At 37.3% G+C, this 14,822-nt stretch overlaps 1 protein-coding gene across 10 annotated transcripts in view; it reads left to right on the top strand.

The window, feature by feature from the left end:
• The window catches only part of UEVLD (UEV and lactate/malate dehyrogenase domains), a 45,712-nt gene that overhangs the window by 28,089 nt on the left and 2,801 nt on the right, over window positions 1–14,822 (top strand). For 7 of the 10 annotated variants that reach the window (XM_059931245.1, XM_059931243.1, XM_059931242.1 and 4 more), the window contains 4 exons: window positions 2,976–3,146; window positions 4,195–4,368; window positions 11,874–11,937; window positions 14,089–14,212. In XM_059931245.1, coding sequence (XP_059787228.1) covers window positions 2,976–3,146; window positions 4,195–4,368; window positions 11,874–11,937; window positions 14,089–14,212 — 533 coding nt within the window. The other 3 variants (XR_009504669.1, XM_059931246.1, XM_059931247.1) reach the window with 3 other exon arrangements.

Here is a 14,822-nt window from a genome sequence, read left to right as displayed (position 1 = left end):
ACATTTAGTTTTTTTGTGGTTTTTTGTGATTACAAATAATGCTGCAGAGAACATTGTAATGTAATAAAAATCTTTGTGTATTTCTCTACCTAGTAGGATAAAGTAGAATTACTGGGTGAAAGGTGTTTTTAAAATGTATATTATTAAGTTGTACTAATTTATACTCTCACCAGCAGTATATGAGGGTTCCTGTTTCCTTTCTGCTGATTACTTTTATTTTATATTAAGCATAGCTAATAGAATAATTATCCTATGATATTATTTTGATCATGTCATTTCCTGGCTGAAGACACTATTATGTTGGTCCCTTATCCTTAATAATAATAATAGATGCCATTTTTTTTCAGGGAATCCAGTAATATAAGCTAGATAGTTTACATATATTCCATTACTTCTCTTACTTTATTTTATGGATGGCTGAGAGAGATTGTGGCTTTGGTCACACAGTAAGCAGGAGTTTCAAACATGTTTGTTACCAATTTCTTATGATTCACTCCAGAAATAGTCTCTGCATATACAAGCATAGATGTTTGGGTGCATGAGTATGTGTATGTGTGTGCCTCAAGAAAAAAGTGTTCAGTAGTTGCAAATTAAAAACTAAGTTGTTGTTGGGAGTTCCCTGGCAGTCCAGTAGTTCGAGCTCCAGGCTTCCACTGCAGGGAGCATGGGTTGGATCCCTGGTCAGGGAACCAGGATCTCACATGCTGCGTGGTGTGGCCAAAAACAAACAAAAAAAGCTGTTGTTGACATATGGAGCAAAGTAAAATTTGCTCAATAGCCAGTGGTTCTTAAAACATGGGTTATGGATTGATCCCTTGTGTGAGAATCACCTGAGGTGCTTTTTAAACTTACAGAAGCCTGTGTCCACCCCAGGCCTATGGAGAGATTAAAAGGCTTTAGAGTAGGAAGGCTTTCTTGCACTTCTGAAATCATACTAGACAGCTACTACTCTGTTTACTTATAAGTCAACCTTGAGGGTGAGGGCATTTCATCATTCAAAGTAGAGGAAGCTAAAGAAGGAAAAGAAAGGAAATATGATCCTGGCAAGATAGGTTGGGGCCAAACTGTAGGGTCATAAGTTCAACTGTTCACTGATATTTAATACAGTAGTATGGACAAGCTACCTAATCCTTCCAGATATCAATTTCCTCAACTTTATGACGGTATAGGACTAAGTTTCTAAATATAGCATAGTGTTGAACAGCATTCTGAAGCCAGTCTGCCTGGGCTTGAATTCTGGCTCTGCTACTTACTAGCTCTATGACTTTGAGCAGGTTACTTAACTTCTCTGTGCCTCAGATTCCTCATCGGTAAAATGGGGATGATATTGACCCCACAGTGTGTTGTGGATTACATTAAATGAGTAAATACAGGTCAAGGTGTTAGAACAGTACCTGGCACATAGAAGTGGTATGGAAGTATTAACTATATCCCTTTCAGTTCTAATGTCTTCCAATGCTGAGATTTTGACTCATTACCAGGTATCTATTCTGAACATTAGAACATAGGCATTATTTACTTAAGAGGACTCATGAAGAATCATAATTAAAATCCAGGACTTCAGTTTTTGGATCTACCCCCACAGCTGTGTCAGATTATGAATTAAAATTGGATAACACATTTCCCAGTGGACACCTTGCACAAGGGTTTCATTCTGCAACTTGTTTAGGAAAATGGCCTTATAGGCTTAATTAAGACTGTAAACCCTGGAATCTACTCATTGTCTCGCTGAGATGCTAATAATCATTTACACATGTTGACTGAACTGATATCACCCTAGTTACTTTATTATTTTTCTGTTGTTTCTGATAGTGATAATTCTGGCCACTGTTTTGGCATGTACTTCTGTAAAACACACTGTGTAATAGAGAGTAATGTAGTTGTAAAATAGCGTAAGTATGCTTGAGGATCAGAGACATGAATTCTGGAGAACAACTTTTCCTAAGTCATAACAGTTGCTTACATGTAAGCCCCATTAGAAGAACCTAAAACCAAGACACTGGCCTTCAATGTAAGGAAAAGTCAGTAAAAAAATGAGCCAAGATGTTTTATCTTGATTTAAAGATTTTCAAATAACTTTTTTCCTCTTTGGAGTAGAATCCTTAATAAATAAAACAGATACAAACAACACTATGCTGTGCCTGCCAGCTTTCTTTCCACTTATTCCCATTCCTACATGGCTTCTTAGTCACTTTCAAGAAACTCTAGGGCCCCTAAACTCGCAGTTTAAAAATCAGTGATGAGAACAAACGTGTGGATACCAAGGGGGAAGGGGGGTGGGATGAGTTGGGAGATTGGGATTGACATATAGACACTATTGATACTATGTATGAAATAGATAACTAATGAGAACCTACTGTGTAGCACAGGGAACTCTACTCAATGCTTTGTGGTGACCTAAATGGGAACGAAATCCAAAAAAAGAGGGGATATATGTATATGTATAGCTGATTCACTTTGTTGTACAGTAGAAACTAACACAACATTGTAAAGCAACTATACTCCAATAAAAAATTTTAAAAAAAGATGCGGTATATATAAAAAATGGAATATTACTCAGCCATAAAGAGAATGAAATAATGCCATTTGCAGCAACATGGATGGACCTAGGACTTAAAAAAAAAAAATCAGTGATGTAATTGATTATAGGTGCATTCTGCCTATAGCATATTATTTATTTTTTCTAAGAAAATTGTGAATTACATAGAAACCTAATTCCCTGTTTGTGGAGTCTGGATCCTGTAATTTATTTTATCTTTTTTGCTCTTTCCTCCCTTGGGATACACTCTTGCTTTTAATCCTCTTTCTGGAGGCAAACCTCAGCACTTTGTATCCTTCCTATGGACACAGGATTGATCTAGAGGCAATTGTGCTAAAAGCTGTCTAATTGTAGAAAAGAAGAACCTGATTATCATGAACAAGAACTTGGTTAAAACCTTTATCTTGAGCTCAGACTGTTTCTTTTTATTCATTAGATTTGTCTGCCTCTGCTCATTCCAAGGTGGTGATCTTCACAGTCAACTCTCTGGGTAGTTCTCAGTCCTACCTCGATGTGGTGCAGAGCAATGTGGATATGTTCAGAGCCTTTGTTGCAGCTCTGGGACATTATAGTCCACATGGCATCCTGCTCGTTGCATCTCAACCAGGTACAAGACTTTATTTTAAATAAATTTGGTGGTCCAGTGTATCAGTAGAATTGCCATTTCTGATAAAAGTCATAAAACAAGGTTATAAAGGGACAGCCAGAGTATTCAGTTAAATTGCTCTTATAATGAACAATGCAGTATTTTCCATATCCTGTCAACCAGTTACTTCTTCTGACTGGCATTAACTAGAAGGTTACAACTTACAATTTTTTATGTAATATTACTATTAATATGTTCCAGGTTGTTAGCCATGCCTTTCTCAGTGAGAAAATGGTTAAACGCCCAAGAGAAAGATGCAGTAGCTTATAGGAAGGATCCTTTGTTAACTCTGAAGTGTCATAAAATGTTAGTGAGCACACCGGAGTGCATTTTTAACGTTTTGTATTTTAAATTGTTTCTCAAATTATTTGAGAAATTTTTTTCAAAGAATTAGGTGGTACTGGACTCAAATTGGTGAACAGATTTTTTTTTAATGTTCCCAGTATAGGAGTATGATATGAATTTCACTTGTTTTCCTGTAGCAACTGATTGAGGGATGTTGGTCTAATTCCTGACATCCTTTTGGCACATAAGAAAAAGATAGTTGTATTTTTGTTGATAATGCTGTATAGCATGGTGGTGGTATATGAATCAGTATTTTAATTTAAAGATAGAAATTCAGCTTAAGCTAGATATAAAAGAGAACTTGATCAATGAAAAAAATTATTTTCTGGTTTTCTGTACCCAGTTTTCATCTTTCTTGCTTAACTGCTCAAGGAAATTATCTGTTTTCCACTCTTAAAAATTTATATTTAACAGCAAAGTTATGTAAAATCATGCTGAAACCTGGTTAGTTGTTTTTAATTATTAATTAAAATTAAAATATATTAAATTTATATAATATATAATAAAATTAAAATATGTTATGCTTCATAGTACATTTAGGACCTAAGAAGAGTATATACAAGTTTTAATATACTTATTAAAATAATAAATATTTTGTTTAGGAACTAGGCTAGAAGTATATTTTTTAAAATATTTATATTTTCACCTTGTATGTAATATTTAGTGGAAATCATGACCTATGTGACGTGGAAACTGAGTGCATTTCCTGCAAATCGAGTGATTGGAATTGGTTGCAATCTGGATTCACAGAGATTACAATATATTATTACAAATGTTTTGAAGGCACAGACTTCAGGAAGAGAAGTATGGGTTATTGGTGAGCAGGGAGAAGACAAAGGTAAGAAATACATGTTTATTAGTTATGTATATTGATAACCTACATCACCAGAGGCCATGATATGCATGATATGCACAGTTCTGGGGACTCCAGAATTGTGGCGCTTAATTGGCTTTCCTTCCACATTTGAGTGCCTTTTGTGTGACAGGCCCTGTATTGTGAATATACTCTGCAAACGTGTCATTCTGATTGTATTTACTTTTCTGTAAGTAAAATGCAAGACCCCCTTAGGTTTTATATTTTTATTTATCTTTTTATATTTTGTATTTGAATTTCAGCATCCAGGATCAATTTAAAAGTTTAATTTTCTGGAGAGCAACATTTACATAAACCCTAAAGCATATACAGAACTCTTTCCTTTACTCTCCCATCCTGCAATCTTGCTTACCTTTCCCTAAGTTCAGACTTTCTCCCTAGGTACATACCTCCTGTCCGTTTCTCACCTTTTTAAACAGAATTTTCATTCTTTATTTACCCTTATGGCCTTTTTTTTTTTTTTACCACCTACTTGCTCTCTGCTCTGTCCCTACCACAGAAAGCATTCATAAAATACAGCCCCCTGGATTTGAAAGCCCCTTTTCCTATCCCAAAAGAATGCTTTCCCTATTTGATTCAAGAATCTCTTTTTTCTTTATTTTTCCCTCATGCTGTAAACTCAGGTTGGTTAGGTGATAAAAGTGCTTTATCCTAAGTTTGTTCATTTTTATTCATTTAAACAAGTATATGAGTGTCTACTCTTCTCACTACTGTATAAGATGTTAGTGTGATACAAAAGAGGCACAGAGCACAGTCTCTTCCTTCATTATACTTAAAAATTATTTTAGAGCAACAAGAAAAATATTTACAAGATGTTTTGGCTAACAATGAAAGTATAGGGTACTATTTGATTAAGTGCCAAAAATGAATATATTTTAGACTTAGAGTGCTTAGACACTTATGAGTGAACATTTAACATGGGTTGAAATGACTGGAGAAAATTCTGTGCAGGCCATCATTGAACTGTACTTTGGAAGAATGAATAGGATTTGAATAAATAGTAAAGAGTGGGACAGACATTCCAGGAATGGGAAAACAGGCAAAGGCACACACTTAAGTATGGCATGTTCATGGGATAAAAAAATCTAGACTGGTTGTTGCAGAGTTTCAACCAGATAACCTTGGTTGCTATCACATTTTGGAGATCCTTGAATACCTGATAAAAGAGTTGGAAGGTGATTCTCAGGCAGAGGGGAACTATTAAAGGTACTTGAGCATGGGGGTGATATGCTAAAAAGGTAATTTGGGGAAAATTAATCATTGCTTCCTCATTTAAAGTATATTACTATTACTCTGTTCAGCCTGTAGGTGCTGTAGGGTAGAGCACAATGTAGAAAAGAACTTCTCTGCCTGTGAGGAAGTGATCATTTAACTGGAGAACTGGAGGAAGATTTTAAATCTGTATAAATCTGCACTGGCTACCTAGAAAGTTCAGTGCTAGAAAGAGTCGGGCTATAGAATAAACCTTGACAAAACCTGACAGTGTGATTCAAGCAGAAATAGCTTTTCAGGCTCAGAATGCTTCCTGACACTAAACGCTAATCAATAGAACCAGAAAAGGGGAGCAAATAAGAACTTGGAGCAGATGTATTAGAGTAACAAATGTCTAGGGATTCAAACAAACTCAAGACCCCAAATTTTACTCACTACTACCATTTGAATTCTGGCCCATGTTGATCTCTTGCTTGTCTGATTATTGCAGATCTCCCAGTTAATTTGCTCTTCTCCCTCTAGTCTACCCTGTAAATGATGCCAAATTAATAATGATATTAGCTAAAACTTACAGTATTTGCAGTATGTTTCACACATTAATTCAATGTTCCTAAGTCACGTTCCTCTTTTCAAAAACTTTCACAGGCTTCCTCTGAGCAAATTATTAAATTCTTTTGCTTGCCATTCAAGGAGTCCCAAAATACAGTCTTAACCTTCCTTCCCAATTACAGTTATGGAGAGAGTCATTAGAGAGCTGGAAGGGACCCAAGGGATCATCGATTACATTTTATTGTAGGGAGCCAGCAATGGATGCAGGGATGGTAAGAGTGACATCCCCAAGAGCCTGTAGCTTTTCAGGTCAAAGCAGGACTAAAACCCAGGTCTTGTGCATCTCGGCTCCACCCCACGGCTTTGCTTCAGCCACAGGAACCTTTGCCCATTGAATTTACCTTTCCCATAATCCCTTCTCTTTCTCTCTCAGCATATTCAAATCTCATTCTTCAAGATCTAGGTCAAGTCTCCCTTACCTTACCCTTTGAAGCTTTTCTTGATCACATCGTTGCACAGTGATTCCTTCATTCCTTTGAGCTAAAAGCTCTTGCTAGCTATGTGGTAATTAACCATATATTGTCTCAAGATATTTATTCTTTTGTTAAACTGCTGTTTATTCTGATCCAATTTGAATTTTGTGTGTGTACCTTCTCCTTATTGAAAGCGTAAATTATTAAGCTGTTCTTTTAGTTGAAAAAGTCGTACATTCACATTGTAAAAGGATTAACTAGTACAAAAAGATATGTAGTGAAAAATGTCTCCCTTCTATGCCAGACACCCAGTCCCTCTCTCTAGAAGCCATGCAACCTTGCAGAAATGTTCTGTGTATGGACAAGCACATGTATGAAGTATACATAATACATCATTCTCCACCTTGTCCTTTTACTTATCGATATGACTTGGAAATGATTGCATAATAACATATATAGATCTTACTCATTCTTTTAAACTACTACATATACCAAAATTTATTTAACCAGTCCCCCTAATAAGTTATAATTTTTGAATGAGTAAGAACATTTCACAGTATGGTTATATTAATATCTCAAATTGTAAAGAGAAAATAAAGGATGGTGTGACTTGATAAATAAACCTAAGGTACTGTGCTGACTGCTGTTGGAGCTACATAAATGAATAAGAACCTGACCCTGTCTTTAGGCAGCTTGGAGTCAAATATAGGAAACGACTATAATAAAAGGCAGTGTTGACTTGCAATAAGAGAGGTCCAAGGGAAGTAAGACAAAAGCACAAGGAAGGGAGCTCTCAAGTAGGAACTAAAAATAGAGAGATGTAGGTGCATGTGAATTGAGATCACTTAGATATAACATTATGTAATATTTGACACATATAAAAGAATACGTATAGCATATATGTATGTTTTAAAGCATCATAGTAGAACAAATATTCATGAATCCATACTCAATTAAGAACAATACAAATACCACTGAAGCTACCTATGTACTCCCCAACCCATCTCCCTATCTCCCTTCTAGGTACTGCTATCAGATCACTTTTTATCCTGTCTTCTACTTTGTTTCAGAGACAGTTCTATCCACTGATAATTGCCTTGGTCTTGAAGCCAGAAATGGATTAGAGGCTCCCTCTGCTGGTTTCATGTATGGACACCAGTTGGTTATATCTTTGCATAGGTGACACCACAGTAATAGCAAAATTAGAATTATTTTTTATGGAGTATTAAATGCATTGCATATCTCATTTAAAATTTAAAACCACTCCATGAAGGAGGTGGTAGTTTTCCAAATCAATATGTGAGGAAGCTTAAGATTCAATGAGGTTAACAATTTGTGCAAGGTTTACACATTTAGTAAGGGCAGAACTGCAATTTGAACCCTGGTCTGACTCCAAAGCTGTACTTTTTCTTGCTGTGACTTAATTAGATAATTTATCTTAAGCATTTAGTACAGTGCCTGGCACAGAGTAAACACTCAGTAAATGGTAGCTGTTACTACAATGATCAAGATGGCGAGATGGTGATGAATAGAAAATTGGCAAAGGGACAGGGAAAACTACACTTTGAAATAATGCAATATTAGGGTTTAGAAACAGAGTTATAAGAATAGCAGATATGTAAGTGAAATTATTCTCTTTAAGTATTTCAGAGACAAATGACAGTTACAGCCTGGAGGAGGAATTACATGACATATAAGACCCTTTAGGATTTGTTTCGTGCTTCCTTCCTCAGCCTCATCTTCTGCCATTCTGACAAGGATTTTATGCTAGTCAGATGATCAACTTGCAGCTTCCCGAAGGGTTCATGCACTCTCATGCTGCCTTGCCTTTGCACCTGATGCTTCCTTTCCCTGAACATTCATTAATTTGGCTAAGTCCTGCTTACCCTTCAAGACTGGGCTTGAGGGCTTCCCTGGTGGCACAGTGGTTAAGAATCTGCCTGCCAGTGCAGGGGACACGGGTTCGAGCCCTGGTCCGGGAAGATCCCACATGCCGCGGAGCAACTAAGTCCGTGCGCCACAACTACTGAGCCTGCACTCTAGAGCCCATGAGCCACAGCTACTGAGCCTGCGTGCCCCAACTGCTGAAGCCCGCGTGCCTAGATCCCGTGCTCCGCAACAAGAGAAGCCACCGCAATGAGAAGCCCGCGCACCGCAACAAAGAGTAACCCCTGCTCGCCGCCAACTAGAGAAAGCCCGTGCACAGCAACAGAGACCCAGTGCGGCCAAAAATAAACAAATAAAAATAAATAAATAAATTTATTTAAAAAAAAAAAGACTGGGCTTGAGTGCCACCTCTCCCAGGAAGCCTTCCCTAATTCTCCAGGTTAAGTAAGTTTATGCCTCTATTATAACCACTATCACACTGTGTTATAATTGCATATTTACTTGTCTCTTCACCCCCACCAGACTGTAAACTTGAGCTTGGAATGGCCTCAGTAAATATGTTTTGAAATGAATGAATGATCCTGATCCTATCTTGTTGTATCCAAAGATCATTCATAGTATGCCCCACCAAATTAGTCAGTAGAACATATGCTTTGGAGCTGCTATTTTTAGCTGTGATATTGAAATCATATGTAAACTGCAAATAACTCCTTCAAATGGTGTTTTAGAAACCCAAGGGCTGGACCTCAAAACAGAGTGTTAGATCATCTGCTTTGGGCATCACTCTTACCTAAAGGATAGGTGTTATACGTAATGGAAAAGAGAGATCACATGGTCATATTTTATTAAAATTTTTGGGGTCAGAGGATTACTGTTTTTAAGGAGTAGAACCAGAAAGATTAGGATTGATTAGATGCATTATTTGAAAGGGATTCTTAAACTAGGATAAATATACATTTAGGAAGTGTGAAGCGTTGGGCAGTAAATGAACAAAAAAATGAAATAATTCAGTCCATCTAAACTTAACTGAAAATCCTAATGACTGTGTCAGAAGCAAATTTGAACCTAGTGAAGCTTTCTCCCTCTCTCCAAACATTGTTTTCTCATGGCTCTTGTAAGTCTGAACTCAGAGGAAAGATAAAACGTGATTATGTGTGTAATATATAATGGCAGTAATACTCATAATTAAATTCCAGACTTCTTTGTGTCTTTTGTCTTTTCTTATACCTACCTTGCCCTTTTGATTTATCTTTCCAAGGTCTGTAAATGCCATGTTCCATTTAGCAGACATTTCTCTACAATTTTCTGTATATTGTGAATATACTAATAATGTGCCAAAATTTTGTTTTAGAAAATAATTCATGTATAGTCCTTCCATTCAAGTGAAACATTTTTTAAAACCCCTTAATTTGTCCACATGTATTTATATTTTTCATGTAACAATTTTTGGTTTTGCTTCTTTTTTAACTTAACATAAAAACTTTTAAAACTTTTCGATGTTTTTCAACTTAACTGTTGCAACTATGTTTTCCTCTTTGTTTAATATAATTATGGATTGTGGACTTCCCTGGTGGCACAGTGGTTAAGAATCTGCCTGCCAATCCCTGGTCTGGGAAGATCCCACATGCCGCGGAGCAACTAAGCCCATGCGCCACAACTACTGAGCCTGCGCTCTAGAGCCCGCGAGCCACAACTACTGAGCCCACGTGCCACAACTACTAAAGCCCGTGTGCTCTAGGGCCTGTGCTCCACAACAAGAGAAGCCACTGCAAGAAGATGCCCCTGCACTGCAACAAAGAGTAGACCCTGCTCGCCGCAACTAGAGAAAGCCCGTGCGCAGCAACCAAGACCCAACACAGCAAAAAAAAAAAAAAAAGAAAGAAAAAAATTAAAAATATATAAATAAATAAAAATACCTTAAAAAATTATGGATTGTGTGCAAGGTTAGCTCGTATTATCTCCTGTGCATTCTTTTTTTATATAAATTTATTTATTGTATTTATTTATTATTTTTGGCTACGTTGGGTCTTCGTTGCTGCGTGCAGGCTTTCTCTAGTTGCGGCGAGTGGGGGCTACTCTTTGTTGCGGTGCGCGGGCTTCTTATTGCAGTGGCTTCTTGTTGCAGAGCACAGGCTCTAGGCGCATGGCCTTCAGTAGTCGTGGCACATGGGCTCAGCAGTTGTGGCTCGCGGGCTCTAGAGCGCAGGCTCAGTAGTTGTGGCGCACGGGCTTAGTTGCTCTGCGGCATGTGGGATCTTCCCGGACCAGGGCACGAACCTGTGTCCCCTGCATTGGCAGGTGGATTCTTAACCACTGTGACACCAGGGAAGCCCATCCTGTGCATTCTTTATTGTGGTAAAGAATCTGTGTTGGAGGACACAAAAGAAAAACACATGATCCCTGCCCCCTGGAAGCTTATAATCAGTTTGAGGAGGGGAAGCTGTCCTTTGTTGCTGACACATCACTAACTGGCCTAATCTTGAATGCAGTTTAGAAGACTTGTGGGAATTCCCTGGTGGTCCAGTGGTTAGGACTTGGCGCTTTCATTGTCGTGCCTGGGTTCAATCCCTGGCCAGAACTAAGATCTTGCAAGCCACATGGCATGGCCAAAAAAAAAAGAAGACTTGTATCTTAAACATGAAATAGTCTTACATACCCGAATGTGTTTTTATTTTGCCTACCCAAATAAAGATTTGTATCAAAGAATGTCTTCACAGTGATGAGAAACAGATGACTATTAGAAAGGTTTCAAAATGTTACTTTCAATTTAGTATTAAAGTGTGGTATAAATATCCAGTTCATGTGTATAGCTTTAAGTTTTTAAATTGTTTTTAAAAATGGTGTAGTAAGAGGCAATGGAAAACCCAAATATGCTGTTAGAAAACAGGACCCTGCCTCTCTAACAGCTGTGGAAATCTAGTCCAGAATAGGTGACCAAATTATTCCTCATCTGGTGAAAGAAATTAGTATGTATGGTTCCCAGTGGAGCAAATGCCAAGTGCTTGCAGCACATGGGAGCCTATTATGCATTGCCTGCTGAGAAAAGAAAGCTTTCTACTTGGACAGTAAAATGGCCCAGTGTTGTTGAGAGAGAACAGGTAAGGGGCTGCAAGTAGACTTTGGGGATCATGTTTTGGGGGAACTGCAGCTCAAAGTCTTTCTCACCCCAAGCAGTCAGTACAGCACATTTAGTGCCACCAGTGGAAAAATGTAACTCTAGCTAGAAGGGGGGAAAATGTTTCTTTAAAGTTTAATACAGGTATCTTTAACTGCAGATGATCATTTATCACATCTTAATCCTAAGAGAGTTATTGACAAAATATAATCAATTTTTCGTTTAATTTTTAGTGCCCACATGGGGTGGCCAAGAGGACGTAACGAGGCATAACTCTCAGGTGCAGCTGTCCAACAGGTAATACTGAGTGTAGTTTTGCATTTATCCAACTGAAAACCATATACTTCAGAGCTAATGTAACAGCTGTTTGCACAGCATGTACTTACCGGGCTTCTGCAAACAAAACTTACTAGTATGGACAAAACCAAAGTACATGAGAGCAATGTTTTCTATTCTTTGATTTCTTATCTCAAAGTAGATCTAAGAGTGCTTTGCAAGCTTAATATTTAGATATACAGTTGACTCTTTAGAGGGTAGAATAGTTTCCTTATTTGTAGGCAGTGATTTACTGCTCCTATATTTAGGATATAGGATCCTATATCTGAGGGTATTGGATATTTTCTTAAATGTAGAAGAGAATTTGTCCATACCACTTAAAAATCAATATGTATTTATTAATCACACATAAATACATTTGGAAATTAGTCTAATATCAATGGATAACCCACATTATAAATTCAGGCAAAAACAAAGTATAATGCACAGATCCTCGTATCTTTTGTGTTTATTCAGAGGCCTTCCTGGTGTCTGGACCCGATAGGGTGGACTCTACATACTGTATATTTTCATGCCATTTGTTGTTTTACTGTCACATAATAACATCCTTTCCTGAATTCCGAGTGGTGACTTTTAGCTTTTTAAACCTGCAGTTTATGGTTTTTAGAATATAACAACTAGAAAGAATATTTTCTCTTATTGAGAAGAGTAGTATGTTGTATAATCCATTCTAATCTGCTTCTCTATATAATCCTGCATTTATAGCTTTTAAAAGGAAGGAATTCAAACATGTTTGTTTAATTTGTATCACTTTTAATTAGTTACAAAGCGAATGTATGCTCTCATAAAACTTTATTTTTATTTTTTTATTGAAGTATAGTTGATTTACAATGTTGTGTTAGTTTCTGGTATACAGCAAAGAAAACTTTAAATACTGCAGATATCTATATAGTAGAAAGTGAAAAGCAGGGGTAATTCCATTCTCCAGAAACAACCACTGTTAACAGTTTAGTGTCCATGTGTCCAAACATTTTTTCCCATGCTTCTGCAAACATTATCATTATTATTTATTATTATTTTTATAATAATAAATGTATGCTATTTATATTATCTTGCAACTTGCTTTGTTTCCTTAATAATAAATCTTGGATATTTTTCCATTATTGTACATATAAATCTACTTTATATTCTTCTCAAGAGCTATATGGCACTAGGGGACTTCCCTGGTGGTGCAGTGGTTAAGAATCCGCCTGCCAATGCAGGGGGCACGGGTTTGATCCCTGGTCCGGGAAGATCCCACATGCTGCAGAGCAACTAAGCCCGTGCACCACAACTACTGAGCCTGCGCTCTAGAGCCTGCGAGTCACAACTACTGAGCCCACGTGCCACAACTACTGAAGCCCGTGTGCCTAGAGCCCGTGTTCTGCAACAAGAAAAGCCACCGCAATGAGAAACCGGGGCACTGCAACGAAGAGTAGCCCCCGCTCGACACAACTAGAGAAAGCCCGCGTGCGGCAACGAAGACCCAACACAGCCAAAAATAAATAAATAAATAAATTTAAAAAATAAAAGCTATATGGCACTACATTTGGTAGTGATTTATTTAACAAGTCCTCTTTTCATGAATTGTTTCCAAATTTTTTTGTGTCTCAAACAAGACAAACATACTTATATGTATATCTTTGCACACTTGAGCATATTGCTATAGAATAAATTCCTAGAAGAGGAATTTCTAGATCAAGTGTTGCCAAATATTCCTCTTAAAAGTTGAATAATTTTGCACTCTCAACAGCAGTTATGGGAATGCTTGTTTCTCTGTAGCTTCTGGAAAAGTAGTTATCAGTCTTTTTAATCTTTGCCAATTTTGATGGGCAAAACTGATGTATTTATTGTTTTAACTCATATTTAGTTAAATATTAGTGGTGCTGAGCATCTTTTTATGTTATTAGGCCATTTGTATTGACTCTCTGTGAACTGCCTGACATTTTAAGAAAAGCTTCATTACTAGACTGTAGGTTTTCCTAACAATTGCTGTATAACTCTCACTTCTGTGTCATAAAAATGTCTAATTAATACCTTAAACAGAAGCTAAAACTAAATGTACATATTTTGTGCATTTTCTAAAATCATGATTTGTGTGTTTTATTTTTGTTTTTGTTTTTTATAACCTAGAGCCATGGAACTGTTAAGGGTAAAAGGTCAAAGATCCTGGTCTGTTGGACTGTCAGTAGCCGACCTGGTTGACAGTATTGTGAATGATAAAAAGAAAGTGCATTCTGTATCAGTTTTAGCAAAGGTAATTGCTATTCTCATTCTCTCATCATATTAAAATATTTATATTATTCATATAAAGCCAGAAAAAGTGCTGTTCACACTATAACCCAGGTATCTTCAGTATCACCAGCTTTTAGAGTAACACATGGGAGAAGACAGTTTGGTCTAAGCTCTGTCCTGCTTGGCTATGGGAAGTCTGGGCTTCTACCAGGTTGCCCTTCACCCCCATTAATTTTTGGAATCCCCAAGAAGCATTTATAAATTCCATAAACTTCTTCTGGTTGTCATTTATCTCCTCAGCCAGCCAGGTCACCCCAGACTGACGTGCCAACTGGTCTTAGCCAATCATCAGTCTGCTTCTCCAGTTCAGTTTGTTCTTTACTGCTTTATTCCAAGTATAGAGTCCCTAAAGCACAGCTAAGATGAGGCACAAGTGCTTAACCAAATGTTCATGAAAACTTAGGAATACCAGAAGGGAAATAAACCATGGAAGGAAAGACTGAAAACAGATGACCAAATTTGACTGCACTCAGAGTCCATGCTAAGCCCCTCCCCTGGGAATTCACTCTGACATTATTTTTCTTAACCCCCAGCCTGTTACCCATATTGCAGGGGGCTAGCTTACCTCCCCG

The sequence above is a fragment of the Balaenoptera ricei genome, chromosome 8 (assembly GCF_028023285.1).
Source record: "Balaenoptera ricei isolate mBalRic1 chromosome 8, mBalRic1.hap2, whole genome shotgun sequence".
In the NCBI taxonomy this organism is placed as follows: Eukaryota; Metazoa; Chordata; class Mammalia; order Artiodactyla; family Balaenopteridae; genus Balaenoptera; species Balaenoptera ricei.
This window is presented reverse-complemented; position numbering and strand designations above follow the sequence as displayed.